Raw genomic sequence first — 22,346 nt, forward strand, 5'->3', positions numbered from 1 at the left:
TTGGACAGGACAGAGGGCAATTGAGAGGGCAGAGAGAAAGATAGACACCTGTAGACCCTTCACCACTTGTGAAACATCCCCCCTGCAGGTGGGGAACCAGGGGCTGGAATCCAGATCCTTGTGCAGGTCCTTGTACTTGGTACTATGTGTGCTTAACCAGGTGCGCCATGACCCTGCCCCCAACCTGTTGAGTTCTTGCAGACCTAGATTCCAATCCTACTGCTACTATACCCTATAAGTGAGACATCTGCAAACTACAGAGCTCTCTGAGCTTCATTTTCTCATCCGTAAAATGAAGATAGTAAACTGCATCCTTCATCTCAACAGGGTAATTATTATCTGGAGATATATATATACATATATACATATATATATATATATATCCCCATTTTATCCTACATCTAGATACTATTGTTATGCCATTTTCTAAATGTGAAAATAAAGAGAGAGAGAGAGAGAGAGAGAGAGAGAGGCTAAGTCACTTTTCTGAAGTCACACAGATGAAAAGTAAGACAGCTAGGTGGCAGTCTGATTCCAGAGTCCTGCTATTAAGCCTTACCTGAGATTCCCTGATAGAGTTCTCTTGAGGACTGAATAAAATGATGCACTCAATAGTGCTTGACATTTTGGAATTATTGAAATGAGTGCTGAGTAGAATCCAAACCTCAAATTATAACAAAGGGGGATATGCTGTACTTGCATCATCTAGGGCCAAATGTAAAGTACAAAGAGAAAGTGTAAACAGAAAGCAAGTTTCCACAGAAAGAAAGGAGACAATCCTGCCTTTGCAAGACCTGAAGGACACTCTTCCTCCCAACAGTCACTGCCTGGGAATCCATCCCTATGTCTTCTGAGCTGAGGAAATGGAAGCAAGAGATCTGTGTAGATTTAATCCAACAATGGAGTCCCAGATTATAATGTTTTACATACTGCTGTTATCAACAGGCTGTGAGCACCATTTTTTGACTCCTCCATCAAATACCACACCAACCCCCTGAAGTTTGCAGCCTTGTCTCCTTTGTTCCAACTCCATCTCTACAAGAATTACAATAGTCCAGTGGAAGCACAAGAATAATTAGTTGAATGAGTTACATGGAAGATGATGGTAAGGTAAACACAAATAGGGGCCGGAGAGAGAGTGAGTGATCGGACCATATACTTTCCATACATAAGTCTATGTTTGAGTCCTGACACCATATGAGAGTAGCATGGGCAATACCACGCACTGAAAAGGGTGGAGTTCCATGGATGCCAGAGTAACGTTTTAGACCCCTCCTACAGAATCTGTAGAATAAAAGCTGAGGCAAGTAGACGGCTCAGCGCTTTCAAGTGTATGTATGATACAGGTCATTTCCCAGTTTATACAAGAATAAACAAATAACCTAAAGGGTAGAATAAAATAATGACAAGTTTTTAAAACTGGCATGGAACTTCAATGAAACTTCCATTTCATCTAAGAACATTAAATTCTGACTCTAAACTGGAATTCCAAGTTTACATTTAAATAGAAAAGGTTCAGAAAACTGGAGTACATTGTATCACACTATTTCTTTTTCTCTTATTTCCTTTTTTATCTTTTTAAAATGAATTTATTATCCATATATGATGATGAGTCAGAACTATGTGAGAGCCTGGTCAGGGGTAAGGAAAATATCCTGCATGCCCCAGTTTGTATATAGAACCAAGTTTATCCAACTTGGAATCTGTATACTGGTTAATTATCTGTCTATTGTATACTTTCTTTTAAAAAATATTTATTTATTTATCCCTTTTTGTTGCCCTCATTGTTTTATTGTTGTAGTTATTTTTGATGTAATTGTTGTTGGATAGGACAGAGAGAAACGGAGAGAGGAGAGGAAGACAGAGAGGGGGAAGTGAAAGATAGACACCTGCAGACCTGCTTCACCGCTTGTGAAGCAACTCCCTTGCAGGTGGGGAGCTGGGGGCTCGAACCAGGATCCTTAAGTCGGTCCTTGGCTTTACGCCATCTGCGTCTAACCCGCTGTGCTACCGCCCCACTCCCTATTGTATACTTTCTAAAGTGTTTATCTCCTGGTATTATAAAGGTGTTTTTACCATGATATCATGCATTCATCAGACATAAAATTTACCATTTTTAACTGCCATTAATGTTCACTGACATTGAGTGAATTTGCAGGGCTGTATAAGCATCACCACTATGCATCCACAGAACTCTTCAGTCATACCAAACTAACACTGCACCCATTTAACAATAACTGTATCTTCCCATCTCCACTCAGCAGCCTCTGGCAACAATTATTCTACTTTCTGTTTCTATAAGTTTCACCATTCAATGTCATCCACATAAAAGATAGAATCACAGAATATCTGTCCTTTTAGGTGTGGCTTATCTCATTTAATATGTTTTTGAGATTTATTCATACTGTAGCATGTACCAGAATATCATTCCTTTCAAAGCTGAGTAACAGTAATACCACTGTATGTATATATCACATTTCGTGTATCTGTTCCTCTCTTGGTGGACATGTGAGCTGTTTTCATCCTTATTTTATTTACTTATTTGTTTATTTATTTATTTTTGCCTCCAAGGTAAATTGCTGGGGCTCTGTACCTGCACTACAAATCCACTGCTCCAGGAAGCCATCTTTTTCTATTGTTGTTGCTGTTGTTGTTGGATAGGACAGCGAGAAATTCAGAGGAGGGGAAGACAGAGAGGGGGAGAGAAAGACACCTGCAGACATGCTTCACTGCTTGTGAAGCGAACCATGGGGGCTTGAACTGGGATCTTTGCCGTGGTCCTTGCGCTTTTCACTATGTGCACTTAACCCGGTACATTAACCAACCCCCCACCCCACCCCCTTACCCTTTGAGTATTGTAAAGAATGCTGCTGTGAACATTAAAGTGTACAAATATCTACTTGGTTTTTTGTTTTTAATTCTTCTGTGTAGTTACACAAATGTATATATGTGGTGATTCTATGTTTAATTCTTTTTTTTTTTTTTAAGGAACTGATCCTTACTTTTTAAATTATATTTCCCGAGTCAGTGCTTGTCATCTATTGGAAAAGTTTATTTTGCCTCTCCAATGTACAATTCTACATTTGTACTAAACTACCCTTTTTTTCTTGCTTTCTCATTCATCTGCCAAAGTACTTAAAATTATGGTCTTACATTTCACAGTACTGATTTTCCCTTCACACACACACTGCACCTCAGTTTTTAGAATCAACTGCAACTTTTTTCAAATCGTCAGGTGCACTGGCTAAAAGGTTAAGAAATGAACTTTTGGGGAGAAAAAAATTTGTCTTAGAAATTGATAACATCTTATAATCTTGTAACAAAGTATTCATAACAAATTAAAATTATATAAAAAATAGAAATTGACATCAAGATACAAATCTGTTATGATCAGGAAAAAAAGGATCATGACTTACAAACATCTCACACAGAACCACCTTGATATTCAAAGAGCAGAAAGCAGGTGTCAAACTCCTTCTGCAGTTGCTTGAGTTCTCTCTCTGTCAGCTGCCACTAGGACAGTGAGCATTTTAGACTCCAAACCACTACCCAGCAATAATCCTGATGGCTATTAAAAAACAAACAAAATATATATTTTTAAAGATTTATTTATCAGCAAGAGAGAGGTGGGAACCTGAGCATTTGTCTGGTACTGGCAATGCCAAGAATTGAATGCAGGATCTTATGTTTGAGAGTCCAACGTTTTATCCACTGTGCCTCCTCCTGGGCCATTCACTCCTTCTTTATAAATATTTGTTTACTTTAATGATAGAAAGAGAGAGTGTGTGAGAGGAGCTGAGGATCATCCTGGCATATGTGGTGACAGGAATCAAACTCAGGACCTCATGATTACAAGTCCCATACTGTATGGCACTACCCCTAAGACCCAGTACCCCCTTCACTCGTAAAAAGAAAATAATTCCAGTTTGGAGGATAAATTGTATACTTGCCTTAGCTAAAAATTTAGTTTTTCCTGTAAAGTGTTTTCCAGGTGATGCTGTGCTTTTTGGCCTCCTCAGTGCATTTTATTTGCCTAACAACTCTACAAACTTTAAAGAGAAAGATCTTATTTATAGTCATTAAATGAAATAGCTAAGACTTCTAAATATGAAAGCTACTGGTCACTGTCAGAGGTTACACACTGACAGAATTAGGGCAAAATCCCAGGACTTTTCATTTCAAGTCCAATGTTGTTCAGCTGTGAACCACTTTGTGTAAACATCTGAATAAAGGCAAACCTCTCTTTCCCCTTTGGTAATCTTGTAGGTCCCCTTGTGCGTGGACCTACAAAAGTTTAGACAGATTTAGCCTGGCCTGTGGAGATTTTCTTTCACATTTAAAACAAACAAAAGATCAAACAATTATATAAATGTAAAGAGGCTATTAATGAATTTTGGGACCAAATGATATATATCAATATTATTGTGGTATAATTACATCAGGTTATTGGAATCTTACACAGACCAGAAAAGGATGTTTCAGTTATCCAAAACAAAAGCAAAGATGATCAATAACAAATGCCAGCTGAGGGCTGGGGAAAACAGCAAAATATGCTGGAGGCTCTGTGGTCCACAATCTGTGGCTTCAATCTCCAGCACCGCCATAAGCCAAAGCTGAGTAGTGCTCTGGTTTTTCTGTGTCTTCCTATGTATCTCTCTCATTAAAACCAAATACATATATTTTTAAGTGGCTGTTATTACAATGAACATTTATATGTGCTGTGCTCCACCCTAAGATATACTTACCTAATCCTTGAAAAGAGAAGAAGAAAAATAAAAAAAAAGAAGCCAGCAAAAATTCTACCACCCTTGGGTAAGTGGCAATGAGACAGCCTAAGTAAAACCCTTGCTCCTTCAAGAGACTCAATGGTTGCTAGCTTGCCAGAGCGCCCCGAGGTGCTGAATGCAGTAACTCCACATACACCCCATAACCACCAGAGGACTCGCCCCCAAGGTCCCAGGACCCTAGTCTCACTTTCTTACTGTTTGCAAGGAAAGAAAGGAGTTCAGTGTGCTCCGGGAACGATGACTCCAAACCGATAGACAGTCTTAAGTCAGACCGCAGCAGAGGGATAGGCGCCTTGGGGCCAACGTAACCAGGGAGGCCGCGGGCGCTCCCAGGAAAGGAAGAAGACTGCAAGATCTGAAGGTAAGAGGGCAGCGGAGGACCGAGCACCCTCCGGGGATGTAGGCTGCGGCGGGAGGGGCGGCGGTAGGGGCCGGGGGGGGGGGGGGGGGGGGGGGAGTGACCGCACGCATGCGCCCTATCTCCGCTGGGGGCCGGAAGAGCCCTGCGGTGGAGCCTCTGTTGCAAGCACCCGACAGCCGGCACCGGCGGGGAGAAGCCTGGCTCCACCATGCGGCACCTGGACAGCGCCGGGGCCGCGGAGGCGGCGGAGTCCGGGCTGCAGCTGGCGGAGGGGGAGCCCCTGGGCTCCGGCGAGCAGCCGATGGCTGCCGAGACAGCGGGGACGCCTGCCCCCCGCAGGTACTGGTTGTGCGATTCTTTGCAGTGCTGGTCTGGTGCGCAGCCGGGTGAGTTCAGGGTGCAAACCTCATCCCGGGACTGCCCCCCCCTCCCGTGGAGGCAGGGGGCTTCCGTGGACAGGGGACCTCCTATCCGCGGGCGGGGTACTCAGTGAAGGCTTCCTTCTCCATCCCCACCCTGCCAAAAGCTGGGGAGAAACCTCGTGCTGTCACCTGGGTGGGGGGGGGACTGCAAGTCAGAGCCCTCCTCCCTACCCCACCCTTTTTCTCCCTCGCTCGGAGACGAAAGTTTCTGATTTTTGTTTGGAACCTTTCTAGGATTCTAAACCAGTTTCTATAATTACTCTATTGCGGGCAGGACCATGAGGTCAGATTACTGTTGGGTGCTCCCTGCCCGAGGTCCGAGGTCTAGGGGGTTGGGTCAGGGACCTAGGCCAGCGAGGTTGGAAGGAAGCTAACCTTGAACACTAAGCTGGATGTTAACCTGAAGAGGAAGTTGAAAGGCATCAAGTCTAGAAAAATGTTTGTCCTAGGGTCTTAGAAACTTGTGAAAGTGGAGTCAAGTGGAGTTCCAGGAGTTCCACTTCGGTTATGAAGACTTGAAACGGATGCTGAATGAGTCAGAGACAAAGTCTTAAAATCTTATTTAAGACGTTCATCAGCCCATCCCCAAAGTCAGGGACCCTTTGCCTAATAATAATAATAATTCTGTTTCCTCTTGGCAAGAGTAAAGTTAAAACTCCTGGTTCGAAGTTGTTTTCCCCAATATCTGTCTTGTTTGGGCAAGACAAGACACAGGTCTGGACAGCATGAAAGTTAGAGTCCCAGCTTGCCAGAAACTGAGCCCATGCCCCTTTCTTATATCTTTATTATTATTATTACCAACAGGGTTACTGCTGGGGCTGGGTGCCTGCACTACGAATCCACTGCACTGGGAATCTATTTTTCCCATTTGTTGCTCTTTCCTATCGTTGTTGTGGTTATTGTTGTTGTTATTGCTGTAGTTGGATAGAACAGAGAGAAATCGAGAGAGGATGGGAAGACGGGGAGAGAAAGACTCCTGAAGATCTGCTTCACTGCATGTGAGGCGACCTCCCTGCAGGAAGGGAGCCGGAGGGCTCGAACCAGGATCCTTACCACGGGTCCTTGCGCTTTGTGCCATGTGCGCTTAACCCTCTGCTACCACCTTTGCCCTTCACCCCCCACCCCACACACACACCCATGGCTTTTTTTTTTAAATTTCTTTATTGAGGAATTAATGTTTTACATTCGACAGTAAATATAATAGTTTGTACATGCATAACATTTCTCAGTTTTCAATATAACAGTACAACCCTCACTAGGTCCTCTGTCATATCCTTCTTGGACCTGTATTCTCCTCACCTACCCACCCCAGAGTCTTTTACTTTGGTACAATACGCCAATTCCAGTTCAGGTTCTACTTGTGTTTTCTTTTCTGATCTTGTTTTTCAACTTCTGCCTGAGAGTGAGATCATCCCATATTCATCCTTCTGTTTCTGACTTATTTCACTTAACCTGAATTTTTCAAGATCCATCCAAGATCGGCTGAAAACAGTGAAATCACATTTTTTATAGCTGAGTAGTATTCCATTGTGTATATATACCACAACTTGCTCAGCCATTCATCTGTTATTGGACACCTGGGTTGCTTCCAGGTTTTGGCTATTACAAATTGTGCTGTTAAGAATATATGTGTACACAGATCTTTTTGGATGGATGTGTTGGGTTCCTTAGGATATATCCCCAGGAGAGGAATTGCAGGATCATAGGGTAGGTCCATTTCTAGCCTTCTGAGAGTTCTCCAGACTGTTCTCCACAGAGGTTGGACCAATTGACATTCCCACCAGCAGTGCAGGAGGGTTCTTTTGAACCCACATCCTCACCAGCATTTGCTGCTGTTCCCACCAGGTCCTCTGTCTTCCTTCTTGGACCTCTATTCTCTCCACCCACCCACCCCAGCGTCTTTTACTTTGGTGTTATGACCCATGGCTTTTTTTTTTTTTTTAACTCATCTCAGCACTCAACCCATTCCCCCTTGAGTTCTACCATCAATCTGTTATAGTTTTTTAGAAAAAGGCAACAGGTATACTTCCTTTAAGGTAGATACACAGTCTGCACCACCTTGGGTTATCATCCTTAAATGTGACCTGGGATTTCTATACTTCTTACCTACCCTACTTTTCCCCTCTCCTTATATGAATTTCTCTCAGAACCCCAGGAAGATGATTCTTGCTCAGTTTTTTTACTTAAATGCTATCAGAATTTATGGGCCTTCTAATTATTTCTGATTGGGCTGTTGCCTCCAGAGCATTTTACTCCCATCTTGGGTTGACCAGATGTGTAGCCTTTAAAAAGCTGAGTTTCTCTCCTTATCAGCCTATGATTGAATATCATTCTATTGGAATACTTTGTTAGTCTTTAAAACTTTTAAACTTTTTCCCTTTTTATGAACTAGAGACTAAGACAATACAGAGTTAGCACATGTCTAAGTCACTAAATAATATTAATGATAAAGCCTAAGAATATAACAGTACCTTTTAATTTCAAAGAAAGTTGCCAGTAAGACTTAGTTGTTTTTTTTTTAATCTTTTTTATTATCTTTATTTCCTGGATGGATAGAAACAGCCAGAAATTGAGAGGGAAGGGGGTGATAGGGAGAGACAGAGAGACACCTGCAACACTATTTCACCACTTGCAAAGCAATCCCCCTGCAGGTGGGGACTTGGGGCTCGAACCTGGGTCCTTGTGCACTATAAAATGTGCACTCAACCAGGTGCACCACCACCCGGCCCAGGCTTAGTTATTTTTAAGGTGACCAAATAAGAGAACAGAATTGCCTGGAAACATTTTAATCCACTATACTGTTGTCATTGAACTTTGTGACCGTATCATTTTAGCCTTGATCCAACTGGTTATCTCAACAAAGTCTGTTTTCAAGTTCAGTTTGAAACTGTTACCCTTTTCTTACATTCTTGGACAGCCTTCACATACAACACAAAGCTATGCTAAAACACCCATTTATTTATTTATTTATTTATTTATTTATTTATTTATTTATTTATTTTTTCAGGAACAGTGTGCACTTAGAAGCAAAGAGAGGTTGTCATTAGATCTGTTCTTCTCATTCTCCTGTACAAGAGCTACATTTCCTTAATGTAGCAGCGGTTCTTAAACTGCATTTTTATTTGTTTGTTTGTTTAACAGATACAGAGATTCTCTTTTAAGGGCCTAGGATAGCTATGGCTTGGGAAATGAATTTTTTAAATAGCTTAGGTAATTTTAATTCCCATTCAGGTTGTGAAGCATCAGCTCAAAGCAGAGAATGGAGAAAGTAAGCCATTTCCCAGCTTTCCTCTAAGTTAAAAAATTAAACTGTGACTATTTTATCTTTTTTTTTTTTTTTAACTAGAGCACTGCTCAACTCTGGCTTATGGTGGTTCAGGGAATTGAACCTGGGACTTTGAAGACTCAGGCACAAGAGTCTCTTTGCATAACCATTATGCTATCTACCTTCCCCCCAAATATTGATTTATTTTCTTTTGTTTGTTGTTTTTCATTGTTGTTATAGTTATTGTTGTTGTTACTGATGTCGCCGTTGTTAGATAGGACAGAGAGAAATGGAGAGAGGAGGGGCAGAGAAAGACAGATGCCTGCAGACCTGCTTCACTGCCTGTGAAGTGACTTTCCTGCAGGTGGGGAGCCAGGCGCTTGAACCGAGATCCTTACTGGTCCTTGCGCTTTGCGCCACGTGCACTTAACCTGCTATGCTACTGCCCAACTCCCTTTTATCTTTTTTTTTTTTTTTTTTAGATAGGGATAGAGAGGCAGAAAGAGTGAAGGAGATAGTGGCTTTAAAGCTCCCTTCTTCAATGCAATGAGTGTTGGGTTTGAACCTGGGTTGCACACTTGGTAAAGTAGCACACTATTCAGATGAGCTATTTACCTGCCCTGTGGCCACCTTTTAATTATATTAATTTAAAGTGTCCAATTACTAGATAAGCATGTGATCATATATGAACATGAAAACACGTAAGTAAATACCTCTTTCGATCATTCCTCTCTATTGACAAAGAGAATTGAAATCATTTAGTAAGAGACTGAGATTTGCCTGAAGAGTTCATTTTCATCCTCTTTAATCAACAGTCAAGTTTAGTTTAGTAAAGCCTTGTAGTCACTGTCTGTACTAGTCAGGAAGCATGTTTACACTCAAGCTATGTTTATACTCAAGAAAATATGTGAGTAGGGTCAGAGAGAGAGCATAATGGTTATGCAGAGAGACTCTCATACCTCAGATTCCAAAGTCCCAGGTTCGATCTCCAGCTCCACCAGCAGTTTTCTGGTAGAAAAAAAAAGTGAATGCATATGTTTTTCAAGGAAGAGTTTATTAAGGCCAACAATACAAATGAATTTTAAAAGAATTAAAATCTAATGTTATCTTAAAATATTCCTGGAGAAAAATGTAGAATTTAGGTTGGAGAAGATTCTTGAAATAAGAGACCAAAAAGATGTTTTCTGTTCTTGATCTTCCTGCCCTGTTCTGTCTGATGATGTAGCCTCTAGGTATGGGTGGGGTGACCTTTAAGAAAATATTTTATTTGGACCTGAATTCTGAAATTTCAGAGGCTGAACTTTAAAACTGGCCACAGCCAAGGCATTTATTTCAGGGTGCTTAATTTGGAAGTCATCTAAGACTTCCTTCTCATAGGAAAAGTGGGTGTGTGTAGTTTGTTTCTGCTGTAACTGAACATGTGGTTACAGAAAGGAATGTGGCTTGGCACCTATACCATATAATCTATAACATAACAATTGTTAGCACCAAACAATTTTTTTCCAGCTGTGCACATAGATTAGGAAGAGGTAATAATCTCCAACAAGAATGATATCTCTAGAAAGATCAGTTTATAAATAGCCCCCAGAAAGACTGCATCATCAAACTTTGGTTCCTGTTTGCAAAGTTATTTTTTAATCGTGAAATAAAAGTTAACGTATTACTTATGGGAAAGTTGTTACTATGTAATACTTCTTTATAGTTCAATGACAAATTGTAAATTCCTTGGTTGGACCCCATAGTCCCTGTTTTGCTATGAATTAATTGCTTGTGTCCACATGAACTTTAGTTTTACTGTTACCTCTGAACTGATGAAAACCAATAGTGTCTTTATTATCCTGTGATTGTTCTTGTGTGAGTTTCCAGAAAAGAAAAAATAAGAATGCATTCCTTGGTGTTGGCCTTTGTTTTAGGGAGCTCTTAAAGCTCTTTCAGTCTGCTCTTCTCCGAATGAGGCTGAAAGCAGGTACTACTTCTGTTTTAGCCAATTCAGGCAGAGGAAATGGCAACACACAAGTTTAATGTTCATACAGACTATCCTTAATAGATCCACTATGTAATGCCCTGGAGAGAACAGAAATTTCCTACTTCAGATCATCACATATCTGGAGCCAGAGGGATTTTTCGATCCCCTGTTCTACAGATTAGCTTGAGATAGAAGGTGAGGGAATGGCAAAACAGTTCACCTGGGTAGTGTGTTGCTTTGCCATGTCTGCAACCCAGGTTCAAGCCAGGCTGACACCACACTGAAGGAAGCTTTGGTGCTATGGCCTCTTACACACACATGCATGCACATAACACACTCACCCACTCTTCCCCTCTTCTCTCTCTGTCTCTCTGCCTTCTCTGTCTCTGTTAAAATATTTAAAAGTAAAATAATAGACATGGAAGATAACCATAAACCATGAAATGATAAAGATTTGATTAACTGTTCAAAATAATGAAACCTTCCTCAATTATGCTGTTGCCAATGGTATTCTTTCTACATATATTTCTCTCATATTCTTTTATTCATCTTATATTTACTCAAGATTTTCCACATGGCTTTCCCAGGCTTGTAGGAGATGTCAGATAAGGGTGGGGGTATAGCATAATGGTTATGCAAAGAGACTTTCATGCCTGAGGCTCTCAAGTCCCAGGTTCAATCCCCCACACCGCCATAAGCCAGAGCTGAGCAGTGCTCTGGTTTAAAAAAAAAAAAAAAAAAAAGAGATGTCAGATAATCAAGAAGTAGTCGTATAGTACTATTACAAACTGTTTTTCTAGAAGAGAACAAACACTTTCTTCATAAAGCTCAACTTACCAAAAAGAGGGTATAAGATATCATTTGGAAGCATTTTTTTCCCTCTAGCTATCTTGATAGGTATTTCTTAAGATTTTTCTCACTATCTTGGCAAACTTTGTTTCTTTCTGATATATATGTGAGACGTGATTCTCTAGTGAGCCAAAGGAAATCCACTTTTTTAAGATAAAACTGCTGAATTAAGAATACGTTAAATTGTTACTTTCTATGATTCTTCATTCTTGATGGGGGAAAAATAGCTGTTTCAGAGAATGAATATGCTCAGGAGGTAAGATCTGTATCCTGTTCGCCATTAACACTGTCCCATTTTCACAATTTCTAAGTGAAAATGATAAAACATGTATTTGAAAACTAGGACTAACCAAAATTTAATCTTTTTCAGAAGCCAAGAAGAACCCCTGTCCTGGACTTGGCTTATTTTACACATTGTTATCTGCCTTCCTTTTCTCAGTGGGCTCTTTATTTGTTAAGAAAGTGCAAGATGTCCATGCCGTAGAAATTAGTGGATTTCGATGTGTAGTCCAAATGACAGTCATTTTCCCTTGCTTAATATACAGAAAGTAAGTATTTCTCAACTGCACAATAGAAAATATAAGTAAATATTTATAAACCTTTTGACCTGATTAAGTTATTTACTCTATAGTCTCTTCTTTGCCCCTTTCCCCTTGCCAGTCCTTAGAGTTTTTCTTTTTTTGGCTTGGACTAATGAAAAGTCACAAGGATTTACTTACAGAAGAGTCTCTTAGAAGCACAAGCCACATGCCCAGCAAAGAGGGAGAAAGAGATTAAGTTAGTTAGCGATTCCCCCACACCATTTGGAGAACAAAGCTTTCCTTGTATAATCCTTTCATCATGTACCACCCTCCCTTCTTTCTTTTGGCATACATGGTACTTGGAAGAATAAAGTAAACAAGAGGAAATGGCAGTGTCTCCTACTATCAGAGGTTTCTTTAAGTAGAATTAAGATAGTAGGCTACAGTAATAATGTCTAGGTCTTCCTACCTGGCATGATAACGGAATAGAGAAAGGTAATATTGACCAAGGTTTAGACATTTTGATGTTTAATATTTATAAAAACACTTTTACAGATGTATACTTTTCAGTTACAGGTATTACTATGACCTTACCTCTTGATACTTGGGACTTTAAAAATTTATTATGTGTGTGTCCAGTCTGGGTTTAGCACATGTATGATTCTGCTGCTCCTGAGGCAACTTTTTCATTCAGACAGAGAGATAAAGAGTGTGAGAAAAAGAAGTGCCACAACTCCAGAGCTTCCTTCCCCCAGTATGGTAACATTCTCATGTGGTGCTGAGGCTCATACTGGGCATGTGGCAAGGTGCCCCTACCTGGTGAGCTGCTGCAAAACACAATCTTATGTTTTGCCCCGCCATCTCCACCCCCAGGGAAAGGGGGAGGGAGGGGGCAAGGATGACGCCGAGAGTGGGCTAACACTCCAACCCTATTTATTGAATATTTATTGCTAAGAGACAAATACTGACTTTATTTAATACTCATTCCTTCATTTCAATTTTACAGAACTGGATTTATAGGCCCCAAAGATCAAAGAATCTTACTCATTGCCAGAGGAGCCCTTGGTTCTACTGCCATGATCCTCTTTTTCTACGCGTTGCAGTCAACATCTCTTGCTGATGCCACAGTTATCACATTCAGCAGTCCAGTCTTTACATCTATATTTGCTTGCATATTTCTCAAGGAAAAATATAGCCCTTGGGATGCTCTCTTCACCATATTCGCAATCACTGGAGTGATCCTTATAGTAAGGCCACCATTTCTGTTTCATTTCAACACTACAGGGATGGACAGAAGCTATTCAGTTCACCTGAAGGGTACCTTTGCAGCGATTGGACATGCTGTGTTTGCTGCAGCGACTCTTGTTATCCTAAGAAAAATGGGAAAATCTGTGGACTACTTTTTGAGCATCTGGTATTATGTAGTACTTGGTCTCATTGAGTGTGTCATTGTCCTCTTTATATTAGGAGAATGGAGTCTGCCATACTGTGGACTGGACAGACTGTTTCTCCTGCTAATTGGGTTGTTTGGTTTGGGGGGTCAAGTTTTTCTCACCAAAGCTCTGCAAATAGAAAAAGCAGGACTCGTAGCAATAATGAAGACTATGGATGTGGTCTTTGCTTTTACCTTTCAGGTTATTTTCTTTAATGATGTGCCAACCTGGTGGACAGTGGGTGGTGCTCTCTGCGTCATAGCCAGTAGTACTGGAGCTGCCATTCGTAAATGGTGTGAGAGTTGCAAATGAAGAATCACTGCTGAAATGTACAATCTAACGTATATGTACATCCAGTTCAGACATACTATACACTCACTCAGGAAACCTGAGTTTACTGATTACAGCTATTAAATTTCATAATGAAAGTACTATTTTCAAATTTGATATGTTTTTAATTAGAAATCAGATCCAGTTGTTTTGTTTGGCAGGTTTTTTTGTTCTAGCTTGCTGTTGGGGTGGCATTGGCTAGAGAACTGTTCAAAGTTGAAGAAAAGCTAAAAATTTTTTTTTTTTTTGCCTCCAGGGTTATTGCTGGGGCTTGGTGCCTGCACTAAGAATCCACTGCTTCTAGAGGCCATTTTTCCCATTTTGTTGCCCTTGTTGTCGTCGTTATTATTATTGTTGTTGTCATTGCTGTTGTTGTATACAAAAGAGAGAAATCGAGAAAGGAGGGGAAACAGAAAGGGGGAGAGACAGACAGACACCTGCAGATCTGCTTCACCGCTTGTGAAGCGACACCCCTCCAGGTAGGGAGCCGGGGGCTTGAACTGAGATCCTTATGCTGGTCCTTGTGCTTCGTGCCATATGCGCTTAACCCAATGCACTGACCCCCAGTGAAAATTTTTTATAATCACTACATATATAAAATTTCTACAGTGTATTTTTGATATTGCAGACTACATGTGGGAAGGTAATTTCAGACACTTTTACTAATATAGAAGTTAAGAAACTTTGAGAATAATGCTGCTATAGTTAGTATGTTGATAATTCATTTGAAACATAATTCCATTTAGGAGGCCTAAACTTAGACTTGGAGTAGTTGCCTACTTAATGGTGTCAATAATGCAAATAAATTAGCCTTATTTTTAAGGCTTTAAAAGTGATTCGTATTCTTTTAACCTATATTTGTGCCTTTTCATTTTAATGCTGAATTTTTTATATGTGAACTTTCAAAGTTTTTAAATCAACAAATTTGGCTAATGGTTTTCTGTTTCAATGTCATTAACAATGATAGTTAATCATTCTATCATTTTAGTTGTTTATTTTTTAAAATGCCCTTTTTTTTCTTAGTTTTCTAAGATTTCAGATCACAGGAGGGAAAATTTGGCGTTGCTACTGTGCATATTTCCATCCTGAAGTGCTTTCTCTTCACTTAAAATGTGATTTTTTTTTATAAGTTCTCTTTGAATTTATTGTATAACACCAAATAAAATGTTCTCAGGGTTGTATTAGGCTGAATCATATGAAATTGTTTAGACTATATCTTTTTCACTTACAAAAACCATAGTTTCTCATGGTTCATCCTAATGGATACCTCTCTTACTCTCCAAACCAAAAATTTAGAGGACTTTGAAATACGTATTTTAAATATTTTAAGGTACTTAACAGTATTCCTACTAAACTCAACTTTATGTAATCATTGTTTTGTGTTTTATGTTAAATGTAAAGACCTATGAGTACATGATTGATAAAAAAAAATTACAGTTAAATGCCAGTGCTGCATTATGACATTATATCATGAATTAAACAATACATGTTTATAACTGCACTTTTATTAAGCCATTACTCTGAAGTTGAGAGAATTTTAATATTTAGGAATGCTTGAGAGGTTAATCAGGAAGTACAGAGTACACACAAAAGATTGTTTTGTCACAGTGAACCCTTTTTTAAGTGTGGCTATAATAGCTTCCAACACTTCATGTGTCAGAACTAGCATTCATTATTATCTTGTCTCCAGATTTGGAAGATGATAGGTTATTTTCTGCCCTCTCACCACAACTCTTCCAAACTGAGAAAGAACTTGGGTTCAGAGATTTATGCCTTGGTGAGAAAGGGTGGCCCCAGTAGTTCCCAAGAGATTTATTATTATTATTTTTATTATTTATTTATTATTTGCTAATTTTCCTAAATACTTCCCACTTCTAAACGAAGTCTCTTCAGAGGAGTCATCTCAGTCATTGTATCTGTAGCCTAATTCTCAATCCTTATAGAGTCAGAAAAACATCTGAGATACTTTTAGAATCGTAAGCACAAAGATTAGAACTCCTCTTTGAAGAATCATGTTCCACATAAGAATAACTAAGGGAGAATACCTACCTGAGATGGGTTTCCCTGGCCTTTTCCCCTCCTTTAGTTCCAGGATGGAAGATGGAAGGTAAACCATTGCTTGAGCCACCTAAGGTAAATTAACTCTCAGGGAAACCTCTCCCAGTTCTTTACCTTGCACATTATAAAAGTACTTTTGGGACATTCAAAGTTAAATCTCTTTAGGCCTGTATGTTAAAGACATGTTTGTTTGTTTGCTTGTTTCAGACATGAGGTGCTTAAATGACATAAAATGATTCTCCCAACTTTTAAGGCTGTGATTCTTAAGATACTTTTTACATGTCCAAGTTACAGACGATGATATCTATTGTAACAACTATGAGTATGTATATTTTGAGTACATTGTAGTTTTCTGTCTTAAGAATATTTGTATAAATTGTTTTTGTTTTATAAGTGGCTAATAAAATTAGTATATAAAAAAGCTGTGTTTGGGTTATTATGACTATAGAAATATATCTTCTACTATAGCATTTGCTTTTTATCTGTGTGTGCTTTAAATTCTATTTTATAAAAGGAGACTAACATCCAGCCATTCAGTTATGATGTAATCTCAAGTTTCAAACTGTTTATCCCACTGAGTGTCACAGTTAAATTCAATATCTCTAAAATAAAGGTCCCAAGCTTCTGCTTGGGTAAGAGCTTCAACTTCTAAACACCCCCCCCCGAATTTTCAGTGATTTTTTTTTTGAACTCTATAATTTTTATTGTATTCTGAAAGCTCATTTATTACTGCCAAAATGTCTGTCTTCTTTTTTTTTATTTAATTTTTTTGTATTTATTTATTTATTTTGCCTTTTGTTGCCCAACATTGTTGTGGTTATTGCTGTCGTTGTTGTTGGATAGGACAGAGAGAAATGGAGAGAGGAGGGGAAGACGGGGAGAGAAAGACACCTGCAGACTTTCTTCACCGCTTGTGAAGCGACTCCCCTGCAGGTGGGGAGCTGGGGGCTCGAACCGAGATCAGAACCCGGATCCTTCCGCCGATCCTTGCTTTGCGCCATGTGCACTTAATCCGCTGCACCACCGCCTGATTCCCCCAAATGTCTTGTCTTTTACTTTCTTGTTACAATGGTGATATTCCTTATCATTTCATACCTAAATTATTACAATATCTTAGTTCAGTTGTCGTTCTCTATCCTCTTACTTAATTTTTTAAATCCTCTTTATTAGATACAGAGAATGAGAAATCGAGAAGGAAAGGGGAAATAGACACCGAAAGCACTGATTCACCACTCGCAAGCTTTCTCCCTGAAGGTGGGAACTGGGGGCTCAAACCCTTGTCCTTGTGCATTGTAACATATGCGCTCAACTAGGTGCACCACCACCCAACCCCTATGCTCTTATTTAGATAATATTCTCTTACTTAGATACTGGACTCTAGATTAATCTTCCTTAAATCCTGTTTTCAGTGTTATTTAGGTTCTCATAAAAACACAGTATTACCTTATTACACACTCTGTCCAAATTATTAGCCTTATTCCTACCCAATCTCCCATATTTCAACACAAATTTGATACTCAGTTCAATCTCCCTATATCATATGCTAAGAGATTACTTTGTTTCCCTTTATTTTATTTTATTTTTTTTAGTCTCTGTCTTCTAGTCTGCAGGTGTTTATCTTTCTCTCTCCCTTTCTATCTCCCCCTCCTCTTCCAATTTCTCTCTTCTACCCAATAAAATAGAAAAAATGGCCACCAGGAGCAGTGGATTTGTAGTGTCGACACTAAGCCCCAGGGGTAACTCTGGAGGCAAAAAAAATAAATAAATAAAATTCTTTTAGAGTTTTGGTTGTACACGTGAAACTTGATTGCTACCTTCAATTAGGTGGCCCCATTGATCCCTGCAGCAAATCTAATATAGCTATGGTATTCACTCAGAATTTTGGAGGATGTTCTACCAAGGATGTTCTGTGATCCATGTTTTAGCCATTTTGGAGGTTGACTTGGTAAATTAGTTCAGAGAGTTCATGAACCTTGTCACTGCTTGGCATCTCCTGGAAATAGAAGGTGGGGCTTTACAGTAGGAGGATAAAGGTGCAGACACACCTAATGTGAAAGCAGTGCAGGAAATGTTATGTCACGAAAGTTCAGTCTAGGGACTCAGGAGGTAACTCAGCCAGTAGTAGGGTGTATGCTTTCCATATGTCAGGCCCTACCCATAGGTAAGACAGCAGGTGAAAATGGGTGGGGCTCCACGGATGGTGGAATGACAGTTTGGTGTTTTTCCCTCTTTCCCCCACCCACAATCCTCCTCTTCTCTCCCTCTCAAATAAGAAATTAAAAATTAGGTCAGGGAGGTGGCTCAGTCATTTCATATATTCGCTAATCCCAGAATTCATTCCCTGGCACCACGTAAAAATAAATAAATAAATAAATAAATGTATACTTCACTGGAAAATGTTCTATTGTGTTTCACAAGGTGCCATGATAATTATCATCTATTAAGTCACATTTCAAATATACAACAATATGAAATAATGTTATTCTAATTTTAAGTGGCTCTTTTTTAAATTTTTTTTTATTTAAGAAAGGATTAATTAACAAAACCATAGGGTAGGAGGGATACAATTCCACACAATTCCCACCACCCAATCTCCATATCCCACCCTCTCCCCTGATAGCTTTCCCATTCTCTATCCCTCTGAGAGCATGGACCCAGGGTCATTGAGGGTTGCAGAAGGTAGAAGGTCTGGCTTCTGTAATTGCTTCCCCGCTGAACATGGGCGTTGACTGGTCGGTCCATACTCCCAGTCTGTAAGTGGCTCTTTTTAAGTAAGAATGTTATCTGTCTTGATATAATAGAATTTTTATTTTATTTATTTTTTAAAAGATTTTATTTATTAGAAAGATAGGAGGAGAGAGAGAGATAGAAAGAACCAGACATCATTCTGGTACATGTGCTGCTGGGGATTGAACTCAGGACCTCATGTTTGAGAGTCTGATCCTTTATCCACTATGCCACCTCCCAGACCCCAGAATTTTTATTTTTCTTCAGTTTAACTTTTAAATATGGGAAAAAATCTATACATACAACCTATATAAACAGAAGCTCTCTGGGGTCTTCAATAATTCTTAAGAGAGGAAAGTGGAAAAAGACAAAAATCTCAGAAATGTAGATCTAATAGAATTATCCAAATCTGAAACCTTGCCAAGGGTAGGTAGCATAATGATTATGCAAAGAGATTCTCATGACTGAGGCTCCACTTTTGAAACCTTAAAAACAATGATAAAACTCACCATCAAATCTACTAACTCTTCATGAGGTTTTGATAGTCTGAAATGCAGGTAAATAAGCTTATAAATTATAACTATTTTAACTGTGATTTTACAGTTTAGAATTGTGAAGTTAGTCATCCGGGAGGTGGCACAGTGGTTAAGGAACTAGACTCTCAAGCATGAGGTCCTGAGTTCAGTCCCCGGCAGCACATATGCCAGATTGATATCTGGCTCTTTCTCTCTCTCCTCCTATCTTTCTCATTAATAATAATAATAATAATAATAATCTTTAAAAAAAAGGGAGGAAAAGAAAAAAAAGGAATTGTGAAGTTAAACAACTCTAAAAATAAAAGATCTAAATGACCTAACCAAGAGTGAGTGAAGAAGCAGCAAATGATACAAATGGCTTGTGGTGAATGTACTTTGGCTCATTTTTATGTGAATATTAGAAAAGTTAGAAGACTCTGACACTTTGCAGGTAAGTAGGCACATTGGTACAACATCTCTGAAGAGCAATTTAGAAGCATCAGTTTAAAAATATACATACTTTTTCATCCAAATATTCCATTTCTGCACTTCATCTTATACATATACTTTCTTTCTGAAGAATCATAAATACAAGATCATTCATATGACATTTCTTGTAGTAGTGAATGATAAAATTAGTCTGGTTCCAGTTAAGTAAATAATGGTACATAGGCAAAATAAAAACATAATGCAATTTTAAATAAAATAAGAAATGACATGGGAGCCTTCCAAATCTGAGTATGAAATATCCAAGATTATAAGTGAAAAAATCAGGTAGTAGTAGAGTAAAATATATGAGTATTTGTGTAAGAAGGAGATAAAAAGAATATTCTAGGGTCAGGATGATAATGCACTAGGTACAGGGCACATGCTAACCATGCACAGGGATTTAGGGTCAAGTCCTAGTTTCCCAGATGCAAAGAGAAAGTTTCACAAGTGGTAAAGCAATGCTGCAAGCACATCTATTTATCTACCTACCTACCTATCTATCTCCTTTGCTCTCAATTTCTCTCTGTCTCTGTCAAAACAAACAAAAAAGCAAGCAATGAAGGAAGAGGAAGAAAGAAAGAAAAGAAAAGAAAAGAAAAGAAAAGAAAATGATATCCTAGAAGGATACCAAACTGAAAAGAATAGTTGCCTTTAGGGTAAGAACTGAAAGTTGAAAGTTGGCATGAAATGGAGACTTCCACAGTATACCCCTCTATAACTTTTTTTCTCTTTTAAATTTTTTATTAGTGATTTAATAATGATTGATAAGATTGTGGGATAATCAACAGTTTGTTTGGCTTTGTATGTTAATTCTCTTTTCAGCCACCAGGTTCCAGATGCCAGCATGATGCTGACCAGACTTCCTTGGACAGACAACCCCACCAATGTGTCCTGGAGCTCCGCTTCCCCAGAGCCCCACCCTACTAGGGAAAGAGAGAGGCAGACTGGGAGTATGGATAGACCTGTCAACGCCCATGTTCAGCGGGGAAGCAGTTACAGAAGCCAGACCTTCCACCTTCTGCAACCCACAATGACCTTGGGTCCATGCTCCCAGAGGGATAAAGAATAGGAAAGTTATCAGGGGAGGGGATGGGATACAGAGATCTGGTGGTGGGAATTGTGTGGAGTTGTACCCCTCCTATCCTGCGATTCTGTTAATGTCTCCCTTTTTAAATAAATATAAATAAATAAAAGATTGTGGGATAAGAGGTGTACAATTCTATACAATTCCCACCATCAAAGTTCCATATCCCATCCCCTTCATTGGAAACTTCCCTATTCTTTATCCCACTGGGAGTATGGACCAAAGATCTTTATGAGGTGCAGAAGGTGGGAGGTCTGTCTGGCTTCTGTAATTGCTTCTCCACTGGACATGGGTGTTGACTGGTTGATCCATAACCCCAGCCTGTTTCTATTTTTCTCTAGTGGGCCAGGGATCTGGGGAGGTGGGGTTCCAGGACACATTGTTGAGATCCCTCTATAACTTAATTTTTTTTAATTTTGCACAATATGGCAACATAACCTAGTCCAAAAATAATGTACAAATCAAAACAATGCCCACATTCTCTGTGACTGAAGAAATTGAAAAGGAAAACCTGAATTTCAGCTTTCTAGTAGAAATATATCCTCTATAAACCCAGAAAACACTCTCCAGCCTTGAATCAGGAGTCAGTCTTGGGGGCTGGGCAGTAGTGCACTGGGTTAAGCACACATAGTCGGAAGTGCAAGAACAATAGTTCAAGCCCCCGGCTCCCCACCTACAGGGAGGTTGTCTCACAAGAGGTGAAGCAAGTCTGTAGATGTCTATCTTTCTCTCCCCCTCTTTGTCTTCCCCTCTTCTCTGCATTTCTCTCTGTCCTACCCAGTGTGTGTGGGGGGGGAGAAGGCCACCAGGAACAATGGATTCCAAATGCAGGCACTGAGTCCCAGAGATAACCCTGGAGGAAAAAAGAAGAAAAAAAAAGTCAGTCTACACAGCAGCACCAAAGTCATTTTCACTTGGAAAGAGAGCAAACATTTATTGAATATATGTCAACCAGACCAGAAGCATCTTACCTCCTGCCTAATTCAGTCCTTGCTCACTCTAGATGATGGGTGGATTAAGAAATTGAAATTTGGGAGTGGGTGGTAGGCAGCAGGTTAAGCATACGTGGCGCAAAGCGCAAGGGCTGGTGTGAAGATCCCAGTTGGAGCCCCCAGCTCCCCACCTGCAGGGGGTTGCTTCACAATCGGTTAAGCAGGTCGGCAGGTGTCTATCTTTCTCTCCCCCTCTGTCTTCCCCTCCTCTCTCCATTTCTCTCTGTCCTATCCAACAATGACGACAATAATAACTACAACAAGGGCACCAAAAGGGAATAAGCAAATAAATAAATATAAAAAAAAGAAATTCAAATTCAAAGAGGTCAAATGAAGTCACCTTCCTGATAAAATTTCTGTAATTAGTTGACTGTCTCCCAAAGATTACCTTTCCAATACCCCATTTCATATACTTAACTGTGGTAGAATGCAGGATATGAAATAATTGTGATATTTGTCACACAGGAAATGGATAGTTTCTTGATTTTGTAATCTGGTTATATGTGTGCCCTCCTCTTTTTCTATCCTCCCTGTGTAGCAGGAGATA

At 39.5% G+C, this 22,346-nt stretch overlaps 1 protein-coding gene across 2 annotated transcripts; it reads left to right on the forward strand.

Annotated features, from left to right (window-relative positions):
* Positions 1-5,301: 5,301 nt before the first annotated feature.
* SLC35G1 (solute carrier family 35 member G1) lies at positions 5,302-16,880 on the forward strand. 2 transcript variants are annotated; one of them, XM_016185419.2, is made up of 3 exons: positions 5,302-5,534; positions 12,021-12,198; positions 13,178-16,880. In XM_016185419.2, the coding sequence occupies exons 1-3, from the start codon at positions 5,357-5,359 to the stop codon at positions 13,914-13,916; spliced, it is 1,095 nt and encodes a 364-aa protein (XP_016040905.1). In that variant the 5' UTR covers positions 5,302-5,356; the 3' UTR covers positions 13,917-16,880. The 2 variants fall into 2 exon arrangements, with proteins under 2 accessions (XP_016040905.1, XP_060048154.1); XM_060192171.1 differs by having other exon boundaries at positions 12,090-12,198.
* The last annotated feature ends 5,466 nt before the right edge of the window (positions 16,881-22,346 follow it).

This window comes from Erinaceus europaeus, chromosome 1, assembly GCF_950295315.1.
Source record: "Erinaceus europaeus chromosome 1, mEriEur2.1, whole genome shotgun sequence".
Lineage (NCBI taxonomy): Eukaryota > Metazoa > Chordata > Mammalia > Eulipotyphla > Erinaceidae > Erinaceus > Erinaceus europaeus.